At 41.9% G+C, this 28,000-nt stretch overlaps 2 protein-coding genes across 2 annotated transcripts in view; one reads left to right on the forward strand and one right to left on the reverse strand.

Moving 5' to 3' along the window:
- The window catches only part of tpx2 (TPX2 microtubule nucleation factor), a 58,362-nt gene extending 34,475 nt beyond the window's left edge, over window positions 1–23,887 (forward strand). Inside the window, exons 9-16 of the mRNA XM_068048036.1 lie at window positions 5,631–5,766; window positions 6,753–6,972; window positions 7,390–7,485; window positions 8,310–8,486; window positions 15,155–15,301; window positions 16,248–16,359; window positions 17,952–18,136; window positions 23,488–23,887. Coding sequence (XP_067904137.1) covers window positions 5,631–5,766; window positions 6,753–6,972; window positions 7,390–7,485; window positions 8,310–8,486; window positions 15,155–15,301; window positions 16,248–16,359; window positions 17,952–18,136; window positions 23,488–23,598 — 1,184 coding nt within the window. The 3' untranslated portion in view covers window positions 23,599–23,887. The remainder of the gene's footprint in view (window positions 1–5,630; window positions 5,767–6,752; window positions 6,973–7,389; window positions 7,486–8,309; window positions 8,487–15,154; window positions 15,302–16,247; window positions 16,360–17,951; window positions 18,137–23,487) is intronic.
- A 3,236-nt stretch (window positions 23,888–27,123) lies between these two features.
- Window positions 27,124–28,000, reverse strand: part of eapp (e2f-associated phosphoprotein) — a 37,095-nt gene continuing 36,218 nt past the window's right edge. Inside the window, exon 6 of the mRNA XM_068048037.1 lies at window positions 27,124–27,973. Coding sequence (XP_067904138.1) covers window positions 27,691–27,973 — 283 coding nt within the window. The 3' untranslated portion in view covers window positions 27,124–27,690. The remainder of the gene's footprint in view (window positions 27,974–28,000) is intronic.

Here is a 28,000-nt window from a genome sequence, read left to right on the forward strand (position 1 = left end):
GAAGTACAGAAGGTCAGAGGTACCTTGGTGTACTTGTCCATAGATCACTGAAGGCAGCAGCACATATAGATAAGGTGATGAAGGCATATGGGATACTTGCCTTTATTAGTCGAGGCATAGAATATAAGAGCACGGAGGTTATGATGGAGCTGTATAACACACTAGATAGGCCACAGCTGGAGTACTGTGTACAGTTCTGGTCACCACACTATAGGAAGGATGCGATTGCACTGGAGAGGGTGCAGAGCAGATTCACCAGGATGTTGCCTGGGATGGAGTGTTTCAGATATGAAGAGAGACTGGATAGTCTTGGGTTGTTTTCCTTTAGAGCAGAGAAGGCTGAGAGGGGACCTGATTTAAGGTGTACAAGATTATGAGGGGCATTGATAGGATAGATAGGAAGAAACTTTTTCCCTTAGCGGAGCGATCAATAACCAGGGGGCATAGATTTAAGCTAAGGGGCAGGAGGTTTAGAGGGGATTTGAGGGAAAAAAAAATTCACCCAAAGTGTGGTTGGAATCTGGAACACGCTACCTGAAGGGGTGGTAGAGGCAGGAACCCTCAACATTTAAGTATTTAGATAAGCACTTGAAATGTGATAGTAACGAGGCTACGGGCCAAGTGCTAGAAAATGGGATTAGAACAGATAGGTGCTTGATGGCCGACACAGACTTGATGGGCCGAAGGGCCTGTTTCTGTGCTGTATAACCCTGACTCTTACAGTGCTCTGAAGCGGCACTTGTTAACCTGCTCACTGACTTGGTTTGGGTTCTTTCAGGACCACTCAGCTCCTGACCTCATGACAGCCTTGGTTCAAACTTGGACAAAAGAGGTGAGAGTAACTGCCCTTCACATCAAGGCAGCATTTGACTGAGTGGCATCAAGGAGCCCAAGCAAAACTGGAGTCAATGGGAATCTGGGGTGGGGGGACCTCCCCACTGATTGGAGTCATACCTAGCACAAAGGAAGATGCTTGTGGTTGTTGGTCAATCTTCTCCCTCCCAGGACATCACTGTAGGAGTTCCTTGGGGTAGTATCCTAGGCCCAACCATCTTCAGCTGCTTTGTCAATGGCCTTCCCTCCATCATGAGGTCAGAAGTGGGAATGTTTGCTGATGACAATGTTCAACACCATTTGCGACTCTTTGGATATGAAGTAGTCTCTGTCCAGATACAGCAAGACCTGGACAGTGTTCAGGCTTGGGCTGATGCATGGCACGTTACATTTGTGCCAGGCAATATCCATCTCCAAGAGAATCTAGCCATGTCCCTTTGACTTTCAACAGCATTGCCATCACTGAATCCCCAACTATCCACATCCTGGGGGTTACCATTGACCAGAAACTGAACTGGAGAACCATATAAATACTGTGGCTACAAGAGCAGGTCAGAGGCTGGGAATTCTGCAGTGCGTAACTCTCCTCCTGCCTCCCCAAAGCCTGTCCACCATCTACAAGGCACAAGTCATGAATGTGATAAATACTCTTCACTTGCCTGGATGGGTGCAGCTCTATCAACACTCGAGAAGCTTGACGCCATACAGGACAAAACAGCCTGCTTGATTGGCACCCCATCCACAAACATTCACTCCCTCCACCACAGTGGTAGCACTGTGTACCATCTACAAGATGAACTTCAGTAACTCACCAAGGCTGCTTTGACAGAAAACCTGCCACCTAGAAGAACAAGGGTAGCAGATGCATGGGAATGTCACCACCTCCAAGCCCCACACCATCTGACTTGGAATTATATCGCCTTTCCTTCACTGTTGCTGGGTCAAAATCTTGTAACTTCCTGTTGTACCTACACCAGATGGACTGCAGTGGTTCACCACCATCTTCTCGAGCCCAATTAGGGATGGGTAATAAATGCTGGCCTAGCAAGCAATGCCCACGTCCCATGAAAAATATTTAAAGAAAAAAAAGTCACAGGAGGACATTAAACTGGCAGGATGGGAAAATAATTGGCAAATGAAGTTCAGCACACATGCACGATAGTACATTTTGTTAGGAAGATTAGGGAGGTCACATTACTTGGAAGGTGTGTGTTTAGGTGGGGTAGAGGAGCAAAAGGATCACTGAGTACAAACACCAGTCACTAGAAGTTGCGCCACAAGTTAGTGAGGCCATTTTTTTTTTTAAAGCAAAACAACCGCTAGGCTTTATTTCCAGATGGATATGATTAAAGTAGGGAAGTTATGCTAAACCTGTATTGAACCTTGATTAGACCACTTTTCCAATACTGTGTGCAAGTCTGGTCACCATATTATAAAAAGGATATGGAGGCATTGGAGAGGGTGCAGAGAAGATTAACCAGGATGATACTGGGAATGTGTGGGTATACTGTCAGGCAAGGATGACCAGGATGGATTTCTTTTCTCTTGAATAAAAGATGTGGGGTGACCTAATAGAGCTCTTTTCAAATTTGAAAGGTTTTGATAGTGGATTCAGAGAGGTTTTTCCACTTGTGGGGAAGAGTGTATCTAGAGGCCATCAATATAAGATAGTCGTCAAGCAATCCAGTAGAGAATTCGAAGAAACTTCCTTACGCAGAGTGGTGAGAATGTGGAACTTTGTGACTACGGGGTGTCGAAGTGAATAGTATAGATGTATTTAAGAGGAAGCCAAACAAGCACTTGAAGAAGGGAATAGAAGGTTATGATATTTAGATGAGGAAATATGGGAGGAGGCTCGCGTAGAGCATAAAGACTGCCATGAACTGGTTGGGCTGAATGGCCTGTTTCTGTGCTGTATATACTATGTATATGGGTGGCGCAGTGGTTAGCACTGCAGCCTCACAGCTCCAGGGACCCGGGTTCGATTCCGGGTACTGCCTGTGTGGAGTTTGCAAGTTCTCCCTGTGTCTGCGTGGGTTTTCTCCGGTTTCCTCCCACAAGCCAAAAGACTTGCAGGTTGATAGGTAAATTGGCCATTATAAATTGTCACTAGTATAGGTAGGTGGTAGGGAAATATAGGGACAGGTGGGGATGTTTGGTAGGAATATGGGATTAGTGTAGGATTAGTATAAATGGGTGGTTGATGTTCGGCACAGACTCGGTGGGCCGAAGGGCCTGTTTCAGTGCTGTATCTCTAATCTAATCTAATCTAAAAAATGTAGAATAGTTCTTCTGCTGATTTTGGTGTTGTGGCCCTTGAGACATTGCTTCTGGTCTTGTCATATTTGGTTGAGCCAGCACCTGTGATTTGTCAGGGTTATTGTTTAAACTGCTTTTGTCTCCCTTTCTTTATCAAAGTCTTGAGTCAGAGCAGTTTGTAATTTCAAACAATGCCAATTTGTCCAGAGATGCTGACTTGTAAAGTACTTAAAGGCTTATAACAAAGTTTATTACTGAGTGCAGTAGAAAATGGGTAACCTTGTGAACTATATTCTGTTCAGAAATTCTATGTAAAGTAACTATTTTTAGTAGGCTATTGGCCATGTACCAGAGTGCTATTCAGCCTACAGAACAGAAGGAGGCCATTCAACTGTTCTATTTGAAAGAACTATCCATAAATCTGACTCCCCAGCCATTCCCCATAACACTTGCAAATACTTCCTTTTGAGGTATTTATCCATTTCCTTTTTGAATGTTGTTGACCTTCCCTCAGCCTTTCAGGCAGTGGATTCCAGATTATAACTCGCTGTTTACATTTTTTTCTGCCATTGTCTCTAGTTCTTTTTCTGGTTACCTTAAATTAGTGGTTACTGACCCTTCTGCCACTAGAAACATTTTCTCCTTATTTAGGCTATCAGAACCCATCACTGTTTTCAACACCCATGTTAACTCTTTTCCCCCCTCCTTTTCAGCTGTAAGGAGAACAATCTCAAATTCTCTAGTCACTCGATATAACTGCAGTTTTTCATCCCTGGTGGCATTCTAGTAACTCTCTGTTTAAGGCCTGGACATACTTCCTAAAGTGTGGTGGCCAGATTTAGGCACAATACTACAGTTGGGGCCTAACCAATATTTTATAAAGGTGCGTCATAACTTCCTGGTTTTTGTATTACTGCCTCCTATTTGTAAATCCAAGAATTCCATGTGTGTTTTTTTTTAACAGCCTTCTCAACCTGTGCTGCAGCCTTCAAGGACTTGTGTACTTGTATTCCTATATGCCTGTGTTTGTTGACCCCCTCTAAGATTGTACCATTTAATTTGCGTTTTCTCCCCCCCTCGTTTTTCCCTTCAAAATGAATTGCTATATTTCTCTCAAATTTCATGGACTTCTGTTCTCCTGAAGTCTGTTACTATCCTTCTCACTGCTCATTACATTTCTAATTTCATGTTATCTGTGACCATTGAAATTATTCCCTGTATACTCAAGTCAAGGTCATTAATATAGATCAGAGCAGTGGTTCCAACAATGACTCTTGGGGGACATCACTACACACTTCCCTCCATTCTGGAAACACCATAGTTCACGATTGCTTTCTGTTAGTGGCCAAATTTCCCCACCAGCGATGTTGGATTGACTGGCTTGTAATTGTGTGACCTATTCGCCTCCATTTTTTTTAAGCAGGGATATAATGTTTGCAGTCCTATAGTCCTCTAGCAACAATCTTTAATCCTCCTTTTTAAAATGGATGTGGTAGCGGAACCTTTGCAATCTCCACCATTACTTGGACCAGGTAACTTTTCTACTTCTGAGGCCTGCTCTATTTTTAATCCAAGAAAAATACTACCTCCTTGTTTACTGTGACATTGACAGCAACTTACTGGTGAAGTTGATGCCATGTACTCATTTTGGTTTTTCAGCCATGAGGTCTCTAATCAGGCACACTTTTTTGACTTTTGTTTTGACTTTCCTTTTACTATTAGTTTGTAAAATAATTCTTTGGCGTTCTTTTGTCACCTGTTAATCTACTCTTGTACTCTTTTCCCACTTTCCTTTTCTGATTTTTAAATTTTTTTTCCCTGTACTTCACATACATAAGAACTGACCCCAATTATAATTCCTTATCTTAGATACGAGAAAAAGCGAATGTTTTCTTTGGAATGCTCTGAACCCACACTTGCCACCCTAGCTCTTCAAACTCTTGCTGCTGTTTCAAGGTTACTCTCTTTCTGGGAAGCAACTTGCATCTTCTACAGCTAGAAGAGGCTGAAAAAGGAGCACCTCTTTCCTGCTCTGCACCAAATTCCCACCTTCACACTCTGACTATGGCTCCCTCAAAGTCTCCTTTCTGTGCCCCTTGCAATGCATCTGGTACCTCTGGAAATGGGAAAACCTCCAAAAATCTAACCTAATTCTATGCTTGTGTAATTGAAGCACATGTTCATTCTCCCTAAGCCAGCTAATTAAAATAGCCTATCCACACAGACAATGGCTAATTCCTTCATTTTAAATATTTCAATCAAATTGCCTCAAAGTTGTCAATTTAAAAAGCTGTAGCTATGAGCCTAATGTGATATCTATGGGTTGATTGTTAGACTAGATATTGGTCTCCCTCTAAACCTTTTCTAGGGCCTCTATTTCCCCCAATGAGGACTAGAATTGGGAACAATTGAGACTTAACCAAGGTCTTGTACAAAGAATACTGGTGCTTTTTTGCTTTTACTATAGCCCCTCTAAGTTCATGACTCTTGTATGCATACAAAATGGAAGATGAAAGTTTATTCTCCCTTATTCACAGGTCCTTGCAAGGTGTCTGGAAAGGTCAAACTAACTAGACCTCATACTCCTATGCTGACAACTAAGACCCGTGCTCGACCAACAACCTGCAAGAGTGCAGCTGAAATAGAAGCAGAAGAACTGGAGAAAATTCAGTCGTAAGTGCAATATTCCAGAAAGCCTAGAACACATTTCTTTCCGTCTTTTGATTGTTTAAATGCTTATTTAAGAGCCAGGTGTAGATAGTTTCCCCTCAACTAGGACTTTCAGTGCTGCACCTGGCCCCAGTAGGCTTTTTTCAGGATTCTTCCTCTTGTGTAGTCAACTGCTAAAATAGGGTGTGTGGCATTGTCAGTTTGGCATTGCAACAATGAGGAGGTTATAGAACTGCCATAGCCTGTGACTTTAGATTAGTTTAGGGTTAGGCTGCTTGGCTTTTCCTTTTTTTTATAAATCCAATGAAAAGGCAGAGTGTAGGGTGGAGTCCCTGTTTGTCTAGAAAGCCACTTACTTGCAAACTGCTCCTTTTAATATCAGCTCAGCTTTTGTGCTAATCTAGGACAAACCTGAGAAAGTTACCCAGATCAGTGACACTATAGCCCAAGCTTGTGTGGGAATATTCCTGATTGGAACTAGAAATGGCTGTTCAGTCTATCAAGCCTGCAGACCACTTTGAGCAGTGGAGTTAACTTTTGAAGCCCTGGTATCTTGGCTGGTGGGGTTAAGAATTACGTATATTTGTGTTTTCATACTTTCCATGGTTATAATTTTTGGCCTGTCTTTTTCACATTTTATGTTTGATTCACATACTTTAATTTTGCTGCAATAAATGCATGTTTCAATGCTTTAATTTTGGTGCAATAAATGCATGTGAATCAAAGTATGTTTCAATGCTTTGCTTAGTGTGATTCACACTGGTTCTTTTCGGCACATCCTCAGTCCTTCACTTCATAGGTGAGGCTGTGACTAGACTGTTGAAGGAATTGTAGGGAACACTGCCCCAGTCAGACTGTCTCCCTGTCGACTTAAAAGAAACAATTAAGACAGCAATCTCAATGTCATATTTGAAGTCCTGGGCCTCCAATTTCGTAGCTTGTGAAGATTGGACCAGAAATTCATTCAGACTTGATTCCTGCTTTTGCAGATACAAATTCAAAGCCCAGGAAGTAAATCCCAGACTCTTGGAGGGAGGCCCAATTCTTCCAAAGAAGCCACTTGTGAAGGAACCAACGAAACCAATTGGTTTTGATCTGGAGATAGAGAAGCGCATCCGCGAGCGAGAGGAAAAACGAAAGCCGGAAGAAATAGATGACCATAGTTTCCACTCTCGGCCCTGTCCTATTAGGATACTAGAAGATGTTGTGGTAAGGATTCATGTTCTCTATCTCTTGCCACTTGCAAGAAAAAGTGCACTTGGAGCATTTTCAGGTATTGCTGTAATGTCTTGTGGCTGTACAGTGAATTGAAAAATTCAATGTCAGTCTGAATCTGTACTCCCCAAGGCTTTACATTTGAGCTGTTTATGGTTGGTGCCTTTGTTCAATTGGTAACTCATTGCATCACACACTGAATAAAATTGATTATTGGTCCAAACGTTCCTGTCGAGATTTGCCACTAATTTTCGTTAAAGGACACCTTGCCTTCTGTCAAGGTTAATATGCTGCTCCGTTGAGCTGAAGCCATATTCAGTTAAGTTTCTCCTGATCAGTTGATCCATTCTGTATCAAAATGAGTTTTATTGTTTGTAGGTTGTTTCACCTACTGCAAATATTTTCTTACAGGGAGTTCCAGAGAAAAGACTGCTACCCATAACCATGCCTAAATCTCCAGCTTTCACAATGAAGAACCGAGTGAGAATTCCACACAAGGAAGAAAAGGTAAGAATGATGGTCACACTTGTATGGATGCCCATGAATAGCCCAAAAGATTAAAATACAGAAATTTTTGTTCTTACCATTGCCAATACAAAAGCAATTGACTCGTTCCTGCTGCAGGTGGAAGTGAAAGGGAAGCAATTATAGACTGGAGATTTACAGTACGGAAGGAGGCTGTTTGGCCCATCGTGTCTGTGCTTGCCAATGGCCCATTTTAAGTTTGGCAGCTGCTGGAGCAGGACCTCAAAATGTTTGTCACCTAATAGGGCTGTTTTGTTTTGCCCTAGAAGTGTCACTGATGTCTGTCCTGAGTACTGCCTTAATTGATGCCAGTCAGTTCTGTGTTGGAAGTGGTAGTGTATTGACTGGACGATGACTCGGAGCTCTACTGTAGGTGGAGAGAAGATTGAAAATGGTGTAATCAATGAAAAAAAAATTGGGACAACTTTTACTTCTGCTGAAAAATGGCTGTCCAATTATTTTTAAGTCTGCATATGCATTGCGGGAATAGTAATCGGTGGTTCTTGAAAGGACAGTAATCCTTCGTTAATTTTAAAAATCTATTGTGCTGGACAGTAGTTGAGGCCTGCATTAGTCGTTTAGTATTCATTTAAAGTGTCTTGTTTCAGAACTGTCCAATTAAACTAGTCACAAGTTTCTTTGCAGAGTCGGAGTACTCGTGGTTTTGATTTGGATCCAAGTAATAAAATGGTGTACCCTTCCTTTTGTGTTGCTAAAATGACACACATTTGTGTCCAGTGGTACTTTTCTTTATTTTGTATTGTGAAGGCAGAGCTCAAGTTTTCCATATCTATTGAAACTTTCAGGAGGAAAAGCATGTGATTAAAGCAAATCCCATGCCACACTCTGCTGTCCCATTCAAGCCAAAATCCTCACAAGAGAAGATTGTAGAAATTCAGCCATTCTCATTTGAGGCCCGGGACAAACAGAGGGAAGTATTAAAGGAGAAGAAAATACAAGAATTGCGCAAGGAACTGACTGAGGTAATCCATTTAAAATGAATGTTCATAATCTCATTCAAGGGGGGGTATATATTCACAAATCTTTAAAGGTGGCAGGGCAAGTTGAGAAGTTGAGCTTATGGAATACTTGGCTTTGTAAATGGACCCATTGAATACAAAAGCAACAAGTCCTGCTAAACCTTTACAAATTGTTGGTTAGGCCTCAGCTAGTGTGTTGTGTATGCTAGGCACTACAGTTTAAGGAAGGATGTCAAGTCTCCTAGATTAGAAGAAACTTACAAGAGATGAGGGAGTTCAGTGATGTGGAAAGATTGGAGAAACTGAAAGTGTTCTCCTTGGAGTGGAGATGGTTCAGGGGACACCTAATAGAGACCTTCAAAATTATGAAGGGTTTGCTAGAACAAGTAGGTCGGTAACTAGAGGTCAGAAATTTAAAATTGGCAAAAGACCCAGAGGGGAAGTAATTTTTTCTTTTCCAGAGAGGTGTTAAGATCTAACACACGCTAACTGAAAGGGTAGTGGAATTTAATTTCATAGGAAGTTTCAAAAGTCAATTGGACATAACCTGGATGAGGACTAATTTGCAGTGTTGGTGGTGATGGCATTGGTAGTTATCTCAATCTGTTTAAAGTAGTTGGGTTCAATTGGTAATTATTCTAGCAGAAAGCTGAGCTAGCCAGTGAGTCATCAGAATCTCTATATAAAGCAGACTAGTTTATTAGCTGGATGCAGAGAGAGGTGACGTCTGCCTGAGTGAGATATTGCCAGAGTCAATTTGAAAATTTGGTGCACAGGGAATTCGGTGCAGAAGGGGAAAGAGGCTCCTTTTTCCTATCTTACTTAGCCTCCAGCAGCTGGTGAGTGTTCTTCCTTTGACTCCAAGGTAGGTGATTGCAACTTTTCATTACTTCAGCTGTGTGAATTATTAACTAATTGACTAATTATAAAAATAAGGTTGTACAGAGATGGCAGGGCCAGTGGTGTGCTGCAACATGTGGGAATCTGTGAAATGCACTACAATCCTGAACAGCCATGTCTGTAGCTTGCACGACTTCAGCTCAGAATTGTTGAGCTGGAGACTGAGTTGCAGACGTTGTGGAGCATCAGGGAGGAGGAGAGTTACCTGGACACTTTGTTCCAGGAGGCAGTCATCTCCCTCAGAGTAGGGAGAACATTAGAGATGGCCAATGGTCAGGGACAGGAGGGTGTGACTAAGTGAAGCAGGTAGGGGGTATCAGCATATAGTGATGGAGAAGCCTCAGCCCCTGACCTTGTCTAACAGGTATGAGGTGTATACTACCTGTGTGGATGAAGAGAAGGACTGCAGGTGGTGAACAAGCTGACCATGGTTAACGATGTAATTCCAGTGGGGGGAGTGAAGAGAAATGCAGTAGAGATAAGAGACTGTATAGTCGGGGATAGATACTGTTCTCTGCAGCTGTGACCAGGAGTTCTGACGGCTGTGTTGCCTGCCTGGTGCCAGGGTTAAGGATATCTCCTGACTGGAGAGGACCTGGGAGGGGGAGGATCCAGTTGTTTGGTGACATAGGTAAGCCAGAAATGGTCTGCTTAGGGAATTTGAGGAGTTGGGGTCCAAACTAAAATGCAGAACATCAAAGATAATCATCTGTGGATTGTTACCTGAGCTACAGGCAAATTAGCACAGGGTCAAACGATTAGAGAACAAAATGCATGGCTCAGTGGTGTGGAAAGAAAGGGTTTTGATTCTTGGGGCACTGGCATCATACTTGGAAGAGGGAGCTATTCCGTTGGGATGGGCTTCACTTGAAACGGGCTGGGGCCAGTGTCTTGGCCAATCGTATAACTAGGGCTGTGGACAGGGCTTTAAACTAACAGGTGGCAGGAGGGTTTGGGTAAAGGGAAATTTAGCAATCCCAAGAGGTCAGGGCATCGGAGCAGGATAGTGATGAGTTCATCCCAACAGATTGGGACAGGAAGAGACAGCGATGAACAAAAATTGTACGTCGGTTAATAAGGTCATTGCAGGGAATAGTGATATTTCTTTTTAAAAAGAAATTCAAGTTCCTTTATCTGAATGCCCAAATTATCTCTAAGATAGATGAACTAGTGGTGCGAATAGAGGTAAATGATTTCGACGTAATTGTCATTACCGAGACATGGTTACTAGGAGATCAAGGTTGGTTACACAATATTTCGGAAAGACAGACAAAGGAGATGGGGTAGCCCTGATAGTAAATGATGACATTACGACCTTCATTAGAATGGATCTGGCCTCAAGGTCATGAAGTCGAATCAGTTTGGGTGGAAATTAGGAATAGTGGGAGTAGTTTACAGGCCCCCTAACAGTAATATTATTGGACAGAACGTGAAATGGGAAATTATTGGAGTATGTAAAAAAGGTAATGTATTAATTGTGGGGGATTTTAATCTGTATATCGACTAGGACACAGTGGGGTGGCGCAGTGGTTAGCACCGCAGCCTCACAGCTCCAGGGACCTGGGTTCAATTCTGGGTACTGCCTGTGCAGAGTTTGCAAGTTCTCCCTGTGACCGTGTGGGTTTTCGCCGGGTGCTTTGGTTTCCTCCCACAGCCAAAGACTTGCAGGTGATGGGTAAATTTGGCCATTGTAAATTGCCCCTAGTATAGGTAGGTGGTAGGGAATATGGGATTACTGTAGGGTTAGTATAAATGGGTGGTTGTTGGTCGGTATAGACTCGGTGGGCCGAAGGGCCTGTTTCAGTGCCTTATCTCTAAATAAATAAGGACAATCAAGTTGGCAACAATGGTCTAGAAGAAAAATTTGTAGAATGTTTTTGTGACAGTTTCTTGGAACAATACATTGTTGAACCGACTAGGGATAAAGCTATCTTAGATCTCGTATTGTGTAATGAAATAGGATTAATTAGCAATGTCATGGTAGAAGATCCACTGGGAAATAGTGATCATAATACATTGAAATGTGTCACTTTCAAACTTGACATGAAATTCAATCATAAACAAGAGTCTTAAACAATGCTAATTACAAAGGTATGAGGGGAGAACTGGCTGCAGTTAACTGGGTAAATGGACTGGAAGGTATGGCGGTAACTGAACAGTAGGGAACATTTAAAGAAACAATTCAAAGGGTTCAACAAAAGTAAATTCTCGTCAAGAAAGACCCATCTGTGGCTCACTCGGGAAGTTACAGTGAGTATTAGATTAAAATAAGAGGTTTACAATGTTGCAAAAAATAGTAGCAAGTGTGAAGATTAGGAATGTTTTGGAAACCAGCAAAGGGCCACCAAAAAGTTGATAAAGGGAAAAAATAGAATGAGAGTAAACTAGCCAGCAATATAAAAACAGATTGTAAGAGCTTTTATTTTATAAGTACATAAAAAGGAAGAGAATAGCTAAAGTAAACGTTGTCACCTTGGAGGCAGAGATAGGAGAAATCATCATGGGGAATGAGGAAATGGCAGAGGCATTGGCCAAATATTTTTTGTGTCTTCACAGTAGAAGACTCAAGTTCCATATCAGAAATGGGCAGTAACCTTGGGGTTCAAAGTGAGAAAATTAAGGATATTGATATCAGTCGCGAATACATATTGAAGGAACTTGGACTAAAATCTGATGAGTCCCTGGGACCAGATGGCCGACACCCTAGGGTTCTAAAAGAGAGAGCTGCAGAGATGGTGGATGAGCTAGCTATGATCCAGAATTCCTTGGATTCAAGAGTGGTCCCATCAGATTGGAAGTTGGCAAATGTTACACCGCTTTTCAAGAAAGGTAGAGAGAAAACGGGGAAATATAGGCCTTGGGAAGATGTTGGAAACTAGTATTAAAGAAGTCTTAACCTTGCACTTGGAAAAGTAGAGTATGATCAGAACAAGTCAGCATGGTTTTACTAAAGGGCGATCCTGTTTGACAATTTTATTTTTGAGGATTAACTAGTAGGGTAGATAAAGCGGCACCAGTAGATGGATTTTCAAAAAGGCATTTGATAAGGTGCCACATAAAAAATTAATAGTCAAGATAAGGACTCGTCGTTGGGGGTAATATATTAGCATGGATAGAGGATTGGTTAACAGACAGGAAGCAGTGACTGAGCATAAATGGGGCATTTTCAAGTTGGCAGTCAGTGAATAATTGGGTGCCGCAAGGATCAGTGCTGGGGCCTCGGCTATTTACACTCTCTTCATTCAAGCTATTAATACAGAGTAACATATCTAAGTTTGCCAATGATGCAAAGTTCGGTGGAAAGGTAAGCTTTGGGGAGGATGTAGAGAGGCTGCAAAGAGATATAGATAGGTTAAGTGAGTGGGCAACAAATGGCAAATGAAGTATAATGTAGGGAAGTGTGAAGTTGTTCACTTTGGTCGTAAAAATAGAAAAGCAGAATATTTTTTAAAAGGTGTGAAACTGAGTTTTTTATTCATTCATGGGATGTGGGTGTCACTGGCCAGGCCAGCATTTATTGCCCATCCCTAATTGCCCTTGAGAAGGTGGTGGTGAGCTGCCTTCTTGAACTGCTGCAGTCCATGTGGGGTAGGTACACCCACAGTGCTGTTAGGAAGGGAGTTCTGGGATTTTGACCCAGCAACAGTGAAGGAACGGTGATATAGTTCCAAGTCAGGATGGTGTGTGGCTTGGAGGGGAACTTGCAGGTGGTGGTGTTCCCGTGTATTTGCTGCCTTTGTCCTTCTAGTTGGTAGAGGTTGCGGGTTTGGAAGGTGCTGTCTAAAGAGCCTTGGTGCATTGCTGCAGTGCATCTTGTAGATGGTACACTGCTGCTACTGTGCGTCGGTGGTGGAGGGAGTGAATGTTTGTAGATGGAGTGCCAATCAAGCGGGCTGCTTTGTCCTGGATGGTGTCGAGCTTCTTGAGTGTTGGAGCTGCACCCATCCAGGCAAGTGGAGAGTATTCCATCACACTCCTGACTTGTGCCTTTTTAAATGGTGGACAGGCTTTGGGGAGTCAAGCGGTGAGTTACTCACCGCAGGATTCCTAGCCTCTGACCTGCTCTTGTAGCCATAGTATTTATATATTTTTTTTTTAATTAGAGATACAGCTCTGAAACAGGCCCTTCGGCCCACCGAGTCTGTGCCGACCATCAACCACCCATTTATACTAATCCTACACTAATTCCATATTCCTACCACATCGCCACCTGTCCCTATATTTCCCTACCACCTACCTATACTAGGGGCAATTGCTAATGGCCAATTTACCTATCAACCTGCAAGTCTTTCGCATGTGGGAGGAAACCGGAGCACCCGGAGGAAACCCACGCAGACACGGAGAACTTGCAAACTCCACACAGGCAGTACCCAGAATTGAACCCGGGTCGCTGGAGCTGTGAGGCTGCGGTGCTAACCACTGCGCCACTGTGCTATATGGCTACTCCAGTTCAGTTTCTGGTCGATGGTAGCCCCTAGGATGTTGATAGTGGGGGATTCAGCGATGGTAATGCCGTTGAATGTCAAGGGGAGATGGTTAGATCCTCTCATGTTGGAGTTGGTCATTGCCCAGCACTTAAGTGGCAAGTAACATTCGTGCCACACATCAGCCCAAGCCTGGATACTGTCCAGGTCTTGCTGCATTTCCACACGGACTGCTTCAGTATCTGAGGAGTCACGAATGGTGCTGAACATTGTGCAATCATCAGCGAACATCCTCACTTCTGACCTTATGACTGAAGGAAGGTCATTGATGAAGCAGCTGAAGATGGTTGGGCCTAGGACACTACCCTGAGGAACCTTGTTGATCAGAGAGATTTGGGGGTACAAAGGATGTGCAAAGTTAACATGAAGATACAGCAGGCTATTAATAAGGCAAATGGCATGTTGGCCTTTATTGCAAGGGAATTGGAATAGAGGCATAAAGAAGTCTTGCTCAAATTGTGCAGGGCTTTGGTGAGACTGCACCTGGAAAGCGCTGTGCAATTTTGGTCCCTGGAATGAGGGGCTTGTCCTATGATCAGAGTCTGAGTAAATTGGGCCTATTTTCTCGAGTTTAGCAGAATGAGAGGCGATCTAACTGAAACATACAAAATTCTGAGGATAAAAGAAAAGTACTGCAGATGCTGGAAATCTGAAATAAAAACGAGAAATGCTGGAAATACTCAGCCGGTCTGGCAGCATCTGTGGAGAGAGAAGCAGAGTTAACATTTCAGATCAGTGACCCTTCAGATTGTGAAAGGGCTTGATAGGGTAGAAGCTGAGATGGTGTTCTAGATTCCCTGACCAACAGAAACAAAGGCACAGACTCAGGATAAGGGGCTGATGATTCAGGACTGAGGTGAAGAGAAATTACTTCATGCGCAGGGTTGTAAATCTTTGGAATTCTCCACCCCAGAGGGTTGTAGATACTCCATTAGATTCAGTTCAGGCTGGGATAGGGAGGTGGAGATATTTTTGGTTTTAAGGGATATCTGGAATGGGATAGGAAAGTGGAATTGAAGCCCAAGAACAGCCATAATCATATTGAATGGTGGAACAGGCTCGATGGGCCAAATCGTTGTCTATTCCTATTCTATTCTTGTGGGTGCAAAGGTCAGCGTATGGGAGTAAGTTTGACAGCTTTCAAAAGTGTGATGGCAAATTGTGTCCTCCAGTGCTGTAAGATGCTATGCCATTGTCAATTGACAAGTACATGTCTGATTTATGAATATACACTGTTCCAGTTCCTTCTAAAACCTGTGATTGAAATGTCTACATTGTCTTGTGCAGTTCCCTACTTTTAAAGCACAGCTGCTTCCTGACTTTGAATCTGCCCGGTTACCGGAGAAGGTGGTGAAGTCACCGACTAAAGTGCAGCCGTTCCATCTACGTTTGGATGGACGTGGTGCTATCAGAGACCAGCGCTGGGCACAGGTGGTAAGTTGCTCTGATCCTGTGTGGTTACACTTTTTTTTCTGTCTCTGCTAAATTGAGATTTTTTTTTTTTCTCCTGGGTCCTCCAATGGTCCAGTGAGTCCACTAAATAAATCATAAACCAAGTAGGTCTAGGTTAATTCCCATATCTGAGTTAGCTTCAACATTCTTGTAATTGGGAAGGGAAAAATTGGCCAGTGTTCCTGGAACTAACTGAAATCATTCAAGGTTGCAGGGCAGGTTGAGAAAGCAGTTAATAAAGCATATGGGATCCTGGGCTTTATAGAAAGGGGCATAAAGTACAAAGACAAGGAAGTTAGGATAAACCTGCATAAAACACTGGTTTGGCCTCAACTGGAGTATTGCGTACAGTTCTGGACATCGCACTTTCGGAAGGATGTTGAGGCATGAGGGCGTGCAGAAATGTTTCATGAGAATGGTTCCAGGAATGACTAACTTCAGTTAGATGGATAGATTAGAGAAGCTGGATCTCTTTCCCCTTGGCGAAGAGGAGATATGATGGTGTTCAAAATCAGGAGGCATCTGGAAAGAATAGATGGGGGATCTAGAACTAGAAGACACCGATTTAAGTTGATTGGCAACAGAATGACGTGGGGGGAGAAAGTTTTTTACGCGGCGAGTGGTTAGGATCTGGAATGTACTGCCTGAGTGTGGTGGAGGCCGATTTCAACTGAAGCCTTTCTGAAGAGAATTTGCAGGACTGTGGGGGGGGAAAAGGCAGGGAGTGGAACTAGAGAGTTGGCATGGGCATGATGGGCTGAATGACCGCCTGTGCTGAAATCATTCTGATTCTATAATTCAGCTACTACTGCTGTGAAGTGCAGGTATGGCCATAAGGATGGGACAAGGCTGTTGTGATTTATTGTACAGTCACAAGTCCTGCCTCTTGACACTTGGTTGTTTAGCAAGATCTGATTTCTTTATACAGATGAAAGAAGAGCTGAGACAACAAAAGGAAGCAACATGCTTTAAAGCCAATCCCAATTCTGTTATTTACCGTGAACCATTTCTACCGAAGAAGGCGGACCGGTCATTAACAGGTAATTTGTTACTTTTTTGTCATTTTTGAAATTCTTGTCTGTTGGTTGGGAGGAGTGATTGGTAGTGGTTTAAAAAAAAAAAAAAAAATCCTGAGGAACCTTGTGGGTATTTGTTTGCTCTTGAATTTGCATCTCAACTGGGGTTAAAATTAAAAATCACATTCACACAAGTGTGAATGGTGAAGTAAATATTTAGTGAGCTGAAATTCCAGTAAAAACCAACGGTCACTAGCTAGGAAGTCTCAGATTAAGGATGGGGGCTTTCAGTTAGTTGACCAAAAGTTGTTTTCCCATGAGCTCTTCAGTTGCTGAAGGTTGTCATACTGGAGATGATTACTGCAATAGATCATGCAAGTTTGACAGACTGTCTACTTATAGTTAACCTGAAGGGAGGGTGGGTGGGTATGTACTCGTGCACCTTGGGGCTCTGTTTTATTGAAGCAAGCTATGAAGGAGCAGAGGTCACATCCATGGCTTGTCATTTTAAGTTACTAGTAAAGTAGGAGGGTTGATGAATAAAGGTCAGTGATGCCAAGATTAAAAGGAGTGAATGAGATGCAAGTTGAGGTCTTGGGAATAAATGATTAAGTAGATGCTGAGTATTGACCTTTATTGTGAGAAGCAGATAATGTTGGTTAGAACTATAGAAAAATTATGGCACAGAAGAAGGCCATTCAGCCCGTTGTGTCTGTCAGCCAAAAAGGGAAAAATAGAGACTAGCCACCTAATCTAATCCCATCTTCCAGCACCTGATCCATAGCCTTGCAGCTTGCAGCACTTCAGGTGCATGTCCAGGTACCTTTTTAAAACAATTGAGGGTTTATGACTCCACCACTGTTCCTGGCAGTGTGTTCCAGACACCCACCACCCTCTGGGTGAAAAAGATTTTCTTCATGTCCCCTCTAATCCTTCTACCAATCACTTTAAATCTGTGTTCCCTGGTAATTGACCTCTCCACTAGGGGAAAGCAGTCCTTCCTGTCTACTCTAATAGAACCATAGAACAATTATATATTAAGTATATAGGAAGCTTGGGAGGAATGAGGCAAGTTAAGACTAGAGGGGAGAAGGATCACTATCGACATAAACTTTTTTTGTGCTACCTTGGCAAAGAGCATGAAGTGTTGGAGCTTCTCTAGATTTGAAAGTAGCATCTGAGCTTTGGACAGACACTAAGTTGAAGGACAGAAGTACCTGATATGAAAAAGGAAAGTGGGCTTCTGAGCAGCTTTAGCAATGGAGACAGTAAAGTTCCTTTTTGAGATCCAAAGTGATGGAAGCAAGAATATTCTGGATCATCATCTCTGTTGAATATAGAAATGGTGGGGGGGGGGGGGGGGAGAAAGATTCTTAATTTGTGGAGTTGGAGTACTGTGGATCTGTTGGCCTGGTCTGAACTTCACTTAAAGGAGAAAGACTTACCCTGCCTGGAAGTACTGTAAGAAAAAGCTCCTTTTAGTTTGTTCCATTTTTCTTTCTTCGCCTCGCTTCCCTGTATTTTGGATCATTTTCCTTTTAATGTGATTTTTTTTTCCCCCTCTTGTTATAAGTTGTTGAAAAACCTTATTTTGAACCCTTGGTTTTCAAACTTAGACAAGTTTGATTCCACAGTTCAGGAGACCTTTGAATTGGCAACAGAGAAGCGTGCAAAAGAGCGTGCGGAATTTGAAATGCGCAAAGCAGAGAAAGAATCCATACGGGAAAGGTACGAACAAGAAAAACGTGAAGAAATTGAAGAACATGAGAGAGAAGAAACTGCCCGACTTCGGCAAGAACTAGTGAGTAGCTGGTTATCTGGTAGCTCAGATGGGAAATGGGTGTATTTGCTCTGAACAATTAGAATTTCTCATTGCTTATTTCTCATTGCTTCTCAGCTTGTACAAAGCTTAGATTCTGTATTTTAGATTGTACCTGGGTGATTTGTCGCTTCCTATGTTTTCAATAGCTCATCCACTGGTTGTGATATCAGTTTTTGATGGCATGCCTGGGGTAACAAATGGAAAACCTTTGCCAATTGCAGGATAGATTCAGCAGCTGTTGTGACTATAGAAAATTGGTTGAACATTTACATCAGGCTAGTTTTAGATTGTAATTATTGAGCAAATTTATTGACTAGATTAACAATAGCTGTAAATCTGGAAATGGAAGGGAGGGAGGAACTCCAATTACAATCACCAGGGAAGTGGTGCTGAGCAAATAGTTGGAGCTGCTGGCTGGCAGGTCCCCGGGTCCTAAAAAGTGGCTAGTGAGACAGTTGATGCGTTGGTTTTAATTTTCCAAAATTCCCTAGATTTGGGGAAGGTTCCATTAGATTGGAAAGTAGTGAATTTAATTCCTTTATTCAAAAAGGGAGACAAAGTAGGAAACTACAGGCTAGTTCGCTTAACATTTGTCATGGGGAAAATGTTAGAAGCTATTATTAAAGACGTTATAGCAAGGCACTTGGAAAAATTCAAGATGATCAGGCAGAGTCAACATGGTTTTGTCTAAAGGAAATCATGTTTAACCAATTTATTGGAGTTCTTTGAAGAAATAACTTGCTGTGGATAAAGAGGAACTGGTGGATGTACTGTACTTAGATTTTCAGAAAGCATTTAATGAGGTCATATGAAAGATTATTGCGGAAAATAAAAGCTCATGGTGTAAGGGTGACATACTGGCATGGATAGACGATTGGCTAGCTAACAGGAAATAGTAGGAATAAATGGATAACTTTCTGGTTGGAAAGATGTAACGAGTGGTGTGATGCAAGGATCAGTGCTAGGGTGTCAGCTTTTTACAGTTTATATAAAAATGACTTGGATGAAGGGACAGAATGTATGGCTCCTAAATTTGCTAATTTAAGCAAAGTTAGGTAGGAAAGTAAGTTGTGAAGAGGACATGAGGTTACAAAGGGATATAGATAGTTTAAGTGAGCAGGCAAAGATCTGGCAAATAAGAGTATAATGTGGGAAATTGTCCATTTTGGCTGGAAGAATTAAAAAAAAAAAGCATATTATCTAAATGGTGAGATTGCAGAGTTCTGAGATGCAGAGGGATCTGGGTGTCCTAGTGCATGAATTGCAAAAGGTTAGTATGCAGGTATAGCAAGTAATTAGGAAAGCTAGTAGAATGGTATTGAGGGAAATTGAATACAAAAGTAGGGAGGTTATGCTTCAGTTACATAGGGCATTAGTGAGACTACATCTGGAGTACTGTGTAGAGTATTAGTCTCATTTAAGGAAGGATGTAAATGCGTTGGAAGCAGTTCAGAGAAAGTATACTAGATTAATACCTGGAATGGGCAGGTTGTCTTACGAAGAGCAGATGGACAGGCTAGGCTTGGAGTTTGGAAGAGTAAGAGGCAACTTGATTGAAGCCCTTAAGATCCTGAGGGGTCTTGACAGGATGGATTTGGAAGGGATGTTTCCTCTCGTGGGAAAATCTAAAACTAAGGGTCACCTTAAAAATAAGGGGTCATCCATTTAAGACTGAGATGAGGAGAAATTTTTTCTGAGGGTCGTGAGTCTTTGAATATTTTTAAGGGAAAAAGTAGATAGATTCTTTATCAGCAAGGGGTGAAAGGTTATTGGGAGTAGGTGGGAATGTGGAGCCTCTGCTGTTTACACTATATTAATGATTTGGATGAAGAGACAGATAGTAATGTATTTAAATTTGCTGATGATCCAAAGCTCGGTAGAAAGGTAAGCTGCGGGGAGGACCGAGAGGCTGCAAAGAGATATAGATAAGTTAGGTGAGTGGGCAACAAGATGGCAAATGGAGGTATAATGTAGGGAAGTGTGAAGTTGTTCACTTTGTTTGTAAAAATAGAAAAGCAGAATATTTTTAAAAGGTGTGAAACTGATGGATGTTGATCAGAGACTTGGGGGTACTCTCACCAGGAACGCACAAAGTTAACATACAGCTGCAACAGGCCATTAGGAAGGCAAATGGCATGTTGGCCTTTATTGCAAGGGGATTGGAGTACAGGAATAAAGAAGTCTTGCTAAAATTGTACAAGGCTTTGGTGAGACCGCACCTGGAATACTATGTGCTGTTTTGGTCTTCACATTTAAGATATACTTGCACTGGAGGCAGTGCAGTGAAGATTTACTAAATTGGTCCTTGGGATGAGGGGGTTGTCCTATGATAGGCTGAGTAAATGGGCCTGTATTCTCTAGAGTTTAGAAGAATGAGTGGCGATCTAATTGAGACATACAAGATTCTGAAAGGGCTTGATAGGATAGAAGCCAAGAGATTGTTCCCACTGGTCAGGGAATCTAGAACATGGGGACAAAGTCTCAGGATAAGGAGTCCATCAGTCAGGACTGAGATGAGAAATTACTTCACTCAGGCTTGTGAATCTTTGGAATTCTCTACCCCAGAGGGTTGTGGATGGTCCATCATTGAATACATTTAAGGCTGGGATGGATGGATTGATTTTTGGTGTCTCAGGAAATAGAAGCATGTGGGGAGCGGGCAGGAAAGTGTAATTGAAGCTCAAGATCAGCCATAATTGAATTGAATGACAGAGCAGGCTCGATGGGCCATATGGTCTACTTCGGCTCCTTGTATTGAGGTTACAATCAGATCAACCATGATCTTATTGAATGGTGGAACAGGCTCGAGTGGTCTACACCTGCTCCTAATTCGTAAATGGTTGCAAAATTCCTATATAACAATGAATAAAACAAAAGGTCACAATCTCTAAGATTCTTTAGATAACTTTTTTTTATTTTCCTCTCAACTGCATGGTTGTCAACCCATCATTTATCAGTTAAGCAGGCTCAACAACTGTACTTGTTAAATGCTGCAGTGTTAGTTGGCCAGCCAGCCTGTCTGTCTGCCCATAGCTGGCAGTCACATAATGAGCAAGCAACCTCATTGTTTGAATGTAGTTAGGCCAGAACGCACTGTTCAGTTTCCTCATTCAGGCACATCTGTCCAAATGGTGAATATTTGTAGAGTGCAGGCCCCATGTCTGCTGGGTGTATGTGGAGTAACTGTTCAGTGGGGGGAGTGGTTTGGAGGTGCCAGTTCTCAAAGCACAATTTGTTCTGGGATGAGCATGTTAAGCTGTATTGCTTGTGATGTTCCATTGAACTTGGACCCTGAGTTTGGGTTTTGGAGGTGGGACGGCAGTACCTGGAGAGTAACACTGGGGAGAGATGAGGTGATTCAAGTTACTAACAGTCCATAGCTGATTCTCTCTTCTATAGAGAAGCAGGGCTTCTAGCAAATGACATGGCTCTTGTAACAGGTAGACTCTCAGTGGTTGAAAGTTCTAGTGACCAGTTGTGGCACCCAGGTTTCCTCTGGCTTTCACCTTTTGAAATCTCCCAGCATTGAGTGGAAGGAGTCTATTGTTACAGATAGATGGTAAGGGGTGGATGGTTGCCACTGTTCACCTCTCAACTGACTGCAGTTGTGTTTTGTTAAAATGATGCTTTAGTTCCTGAGTGTCTTTTGGGTCAAATAAACAGACAAATGCCAGGTTTTCTTGTAGGTTAAAAAATATTTGTGTAACAAATCCTGAAATTAACACATGCGTGTGGCCAAAAATGGTAAGAGGTAGTTTAAACTCGTAAATGAGGGAAGAGTTTGTAGTTTACAGAAGATTACTGAGTCGTCTTAGAGAAAGTGTTTTAAGAAGTTGCAGGCCTGATTTATTTGCAATCTTGAACTTGTAGAGCTCTAGTGGTTGTATCACAGCCCAAAGCTGGTTGTGTGTAGTTTGTTACCTTGGTTAGTCTCGAAGCCACTTTGTGATGTCTCTGCTGTGGTGGCTGTTCTTGATCAGGGTTCTTGTGCATTGTGGATCCTTCTCACAGGTGTTGTGATGTTGGTTTCATCTCTCCCTATCCTTCCAGAGAGCTATCTTTTAAGGTAAAAGTCTCATTTGCTTCTGTTTGGAGACACATGGCCTTTTCCCTTGCTGTAACCACACAATGAGCCAAGATATGATGACTATAGCCATAGCTTGATGTTTAAATGGCAATTATGATGCTGCTTCACTTCATCTCCAGCATCCTCTGTTAATCCATTCATGCAGACCAGTCATTAATATGTAATAGTTAAATTGAACCCTTTTCAATTTAAAAATTTCAGGTGAGGCTAACTAGCTTTGTCCTTGCAGATGATTTGTGGCTTTCCAGTGCAGGAGGGGTGACATGGCTGCTACTCTATTTTTTTATTACTGTGCATTCATCCATGTTCTTGTGATTCTCTTTAGCAGTTTTTATTTAAATTCATAATTTATCCATTTCATAGTTTCATCATGGCTCTTTCCATGCATGAAACTATCAATTGGTCAATCAGCAATACTTTCAACCTCCTGGGGTGGCAGGTATCTGTGCTCTTGGCAATATTACTAATGGGGAAACAGGCACTGCCATTGCTTGAGTTTTCAGCAATCATTTGACAGTGATTAACAGCTACAGTAAGATGGTGTGTAATGGGTTAACAGTATAGTGCTGGATGTCTGTCTGTCCTAGTATTTGAAAGCATTACATTGCCAACATCTGCTCAAATGCAAACATCATCCTTAGCCATTTGTTTTAAAAGTTTTTTAGCTTTTTATTTAAAAGAAATAATATAAATATTACTTGCTGTCATAGCTGTTTTGTTGAAAGTCCTACTTTGTGCAGGGTTTGTATTTTGAGCAAAAAAAATAACACTCCCGCCCCAAAGATTTGTGAAGATTTGAATTTCTCTACAGGTCAAATATCCAAAGTCTGGCACCCTTGGGATTGAAACTGCCAAATTCTGGATTTTGAACAATAAAATTGGTAGCCTATCCTAGGCCAAAATCAATGATTGAGATACCTGTACATAAAACAAACTATTAAAAAAAAGTATTGATGCATGAATTGATGCAAAAGAAGTATCCTTGACCTAAAGCATTTCAATGGTTCAGAATTTTTATTCAGTAACTTACTTCGGACAACTACATTTTCCATATCTGACTTGTAGTGCATTAGTCATTCTAATGGTAAGGTTTGCTGTGGCATGTTCAGGTATCCTGAACCTGGGAATCTGTCCTGGTGTCAGTCTGTAAAAATTGTATCTGCAACTTTCAGCTCACCTGCCGAGATTGTCAAACTGAAATAGCAGATCTCTGAGCCATTTAATGTGTATTTTTGTTTTGCAGGTGCACAAAGCAAATCCTGTTCGACATTACAAGAAAGTGGAAATCAAACCCAGTGAGCAGCAACTAACAGTTCCCCACACTCCCAATTTTTCAGATCGGTTTAGGCTGTAATGTATGCAACTTTATCTTCAGTATTATGTTAAGAATCTCTGGAGTATTTGTAGCTGTCTGTAATGTTTCTAACTTGATTCCAGGATTATCGCTATAGCTGTTGTATTAAGTGTATAATCACTAATTCATAACTTGTTTTTTTAATAAAGGCCATTTTAATTGTACTCAATCTTGACTAGAATATCTGAAGGCCATTTTGTTCTGTTTCTCATTTGATTGAACTTTCATATGCGAATGCTGGATTCAGTTACAAAATAAAAGTGACCTTCTGCCCTGGTACTTGTCTGAATGATGTGAAGCACTCCTAATATGGCAATATTTGGCTGGGAGTATTACTCTGTCATGCCTCACCTGCAAATGCTCTATGTTGCTATGAATGTTGATTGAAATATCATCAGTTCTGAATTAGTTAATGGTTCCTCTTTGAAAGTGCACAAAGCAAATCCTACTTCCACTTTACAGGAAAGTGAGTAGATTTGTGCAATCCAAATTATTCTAATAGATTAAATATTTGTTTTCTGGTCAGTGCCACTTGTTTATCAATTTTGGAAGTGGGGCTGTTGCAATGCTGGACTGATTCCTGCCAGATCTGCTGCTTATAGTCAACTGCATGAAGGTGAACTTTTCATAACTGAGGCTCCTCAATGCTGAAGGATATAGACTAGGAAGAGGACAGCAAGATGTCATCCCAAAACCCTACTGGGCAAATGGGGTGGGTGACCACCTGATGTTTAAATGGCTCTAGTTTGGAATTGACAAATTCCACCTTCTGACTTTTTGAAACTTGACTTCTGGGTTTCTGTTGCTGTGTCCTCAACACTAGAAAATGGTATCAAATTATCTACTTGCTGCAGAGTTTCAAATGTACTACCAAAGAGGTTTGAGATGATGCTGGTTCAGTAGACTGCCTAGTTATGCTTTTGGGTCTTTTGCTACAACTTGTATTTACACAGTGCCTTGAATACAGTAAAACATCCCAAGGCACTTTTACAAGGGTGTTATCAACCAAAATTTGACACTGCCACATGGGATTTGGGTCAGATGACCAAAAGCTTGGTATAGGGGTGGGTTTTAAAGAACATCTTAAAGGAGGAGAGGGAAGGTATTCCATCTGAAAGGCACAGTCACCAGTGGTGGAGCAACTTAAATTGGATGCTTGAAACCAGAGTTTGTGAATCACAGGCATAGAATTGCAGACATTACAGTACAAAAGGAGGCCATTCAGTCCATTATGTCTGCCTGCCAAAAAGAGTTCTTGATCTGTAGGTTGCAGCACTTCAAATGCATGTCCAAGTTCTTTAAATGCCATGAGGGTTTCTGACTGCCACTTTTTTTTTCAGGCAGTTCCAGATCCCCACCACCCTTCTGAGTGGAACAATTTCTCAATTCTACTTGTTGGTTCACTTCTAAGGGATCTGGGTTCTTCATATCCACTCTACTCAGCCCCTCAATTATTTACACAATTAAATCTCCTCCCTCCCCCCCCCCCCCCTTAGCCTCCTCTCTTCCAAAGAAAACCCCAGCCTATCCAATCTTCCTAGCTAAAATTCTCCATTCACAGTTTCCTCATAAACCTTTGTACCCTTTCTGGTTTGATCGTCCTGTAAATGTGGTGACCAGAACTATGTGGTACTCTCGCTGTGGCCTAACTAGTGTTTTATACAGTTCTAGCATAATCTCCCTCTTATACAGTATGTCACAGCTAATAAAGGAAAGGATCGACCACCTTTATCCACTTCTACTTTCAATGATCTGAAAATGCATGCCAATGTTCCTCTGCTCCTCCTACACTTCTATTTTAACAGTCACTGTATTCCCTTGCCTTACCTTGCAATCTCTGGATTTAATTCCTTTTCTGCCCATCTGACCATTCCATTGACAGCTACCTGCAGTCTACAGCTTTCTTCTCTATCAAGCACGTGGCTAATTTTTGTATCATCTGCAAACTTTTGAATTGCACTCCCTTTCATTTAAGTCTAAATCATTGATGTATACTACAAAAAGAAAGGGACCTACTACTGAGCACTGCAGAATCCTGCTAGCACTAGCCCTCCACTCATAAACCTGTCTACAACTACCCTTTGCTTCCTGCCACTGAGCCAATTTTGGATCCAACATGCTGCTTTTTTTTCTTGTATTTTTAGCAAAGCCTTTAACAAAGTTCCATGTCGACTACCTCAAATATGCTGGACTCATTGACCCATGTCACCTCCTCAAATCTCAGTTGTAGAACTGGACAAGGGCTGAGGCTATGGAGGGATTTTAAAATCGGACAATGTCTGTCAGTGACCGAATGGGACTTGGTGTGTGGAATAACAGCTTGTATTTACATAACTTCTAATGTAGTGAAATTATCCCAAGGTGCTTCCTGGAGCAATATGGAAAAAAAATCTTTGACAATGAATTAAAAAATTAGGATGAATTAGATCAGGCTTGCTTAGAGAATTTTAAGGAGCATTTCAGCAGGCAGAGGAAATTAGAGTTCAGGGCCGAGGCAGCTGAAAGCACAACTGCTAGTGCATGTGGTTTTAATTACAGCATAACAGGTCAGAATTTGAGTAGACAGCATTGAAGATTGTAGGGCTGGAGTTAAGAGATATAAAGGGTGGTCAGGTCATGTCATGGGATTTCAAAACCAGTTGTCAGTGAACAGTTACTAATCAGCATTAGGATCCCATCTTTGTTCTCAATGCTGACAAATACCAAAAATGGGAAATACTCACTGAAGGTACAAATTTGCAGCATGTGTTCTCAAATTATCTTAATGATGCTGTCAAGCTTCAGATAATATACTATAATTGGATTAGCTTCAAATAGCTTTGAGGCTGGAGAGGTATTGGAAACATGCATAAACACACTCCCTCACCCCTCCAAGTATGTTGCTTTTTTTATGTAAACCGACTATTTGTAAGAGTTGGACCATCAAGAAAACAGTTTCCTCGAACTACCCTGGTCCTCTACCTTCCAATAATGGCATCTACTCCACTACAATACTTTGCCAGTGAGGCTAACTGTAAATTATAAATGTCTGGGATTTAAAGCACAACTGGAGGTTCTGGTGAAAGGAATAGTTGACAACCTTGCATTGCCAGCCTTTTCCCATCATCCACTGACCTACCCACCAATGCACTATCACTGGGTAATGGTAATCAGTACCTCCCTGATCTAACTGCTGTTCTTGTGCAAATTGAGACTATGGAGCAGCTATTTTATCATGAAGAGCATCACAGCCTGTGCTTCCACACAATTCTAGCAGGGACCTAGAAACCTGGTGCTTTTCCCCCTCTAAATTGCAGAAGCCATCAGCTAACTGCACAGATCAGGACTTAAACCTCACCCATCAGAAGGGACCAGGAGTTCATTGGGTACTCCCTTAACCCACTAGGCCATCAAGGCACTAACCCAGTTTCAATAAAATACCATATCTTAGATGTACCATATTCAGTTGTCTTCAAAGCTAAGCATGGAGAGTGAGACAACCTAGGCTCTCAGTTGATTGCTATCAGTCAGTAAAGAATCTGAAGATGTGGTACAAATTTGTCTTTATAGGTTAGGTTTTCTCTCTGAAGATGAGCTGCATCCAACCCATTAAACAGCAGAACAATTTATTTAGTCATAGCTTTTAAGAGAACAAGAAACAGTAAGTTAACATTTAAACCAATCATGCATTAAAATTGTTCCTCCTCCTCCTGTTTCCAGTGGTGGGATTGTTTTCCGGTCACAGACCCAGAGAGAGAGAGAAGGCTGAGGCATTAGTATCTAACATGAATGCTCTTTTCATGCCAGGCTTGCCAGTGAGCAACTGAGGCTGGCACAAAGGGGAGCAGATCCTGTCCTCATGCAGTTAGTAGTGGGGATCCTAACTGCTGTTCTGCAGAGCGAACTTAGCACAGACCAGGAAAAAACAGATGGGACTTGCTCTATATGGCTTCATTATAGACTGGCACTGTTTAGGGTCAGGCCAATTAATCAATACACTGATCTGTATTGTGCATTGCTCCACCCCAGGAAGGACCATTTGTTTTTATGATTACATCCATTTTTATGATTAGTGAAAGTTTTTAAAAAAATTATAAGCAGGATTGTTTTTTTTTAACAATGGCTGGCTAGAATATTAAAAAAATGATACACTTCATCCTTGTCAAACACTGCCACTTCCACTGAACACTCAGCACAGCGCACTGGATGGTAAATCTCGTCCTTCTCTCGGTCCAGCGGTGAGCCAGGCAAGGTCGCTCCCGTTGGACCTTTCACTCTCTTGTACCTGTTCCTTCTCTTCTGGTTTGCTGGTTCCTTGTATTTGAGAACTTCTCCTCTGTTAATGATGCAATTCATCACAAACATAGCCCTGTACTGCTCTTTGTATAAGTCATGCCTGAAAATATAAAGGGGATAACATTAT

Source organism: Heterodontus francisci, chromosome 16, assembly GCF_036365525.1.
Source record: "Heterodontus francisci isolate sHetFra1 chromosome 16, sHetFra1.hap1, whole genome shotgun sequence".
In the NCBI taxonomy this organism is placed as follows: Eukaryota; Metazoa; Chordata; class Chondrichthyes; order Heterodontiformes; family Heterodontidae; genus Heterodontus; species Heterodontus francisci.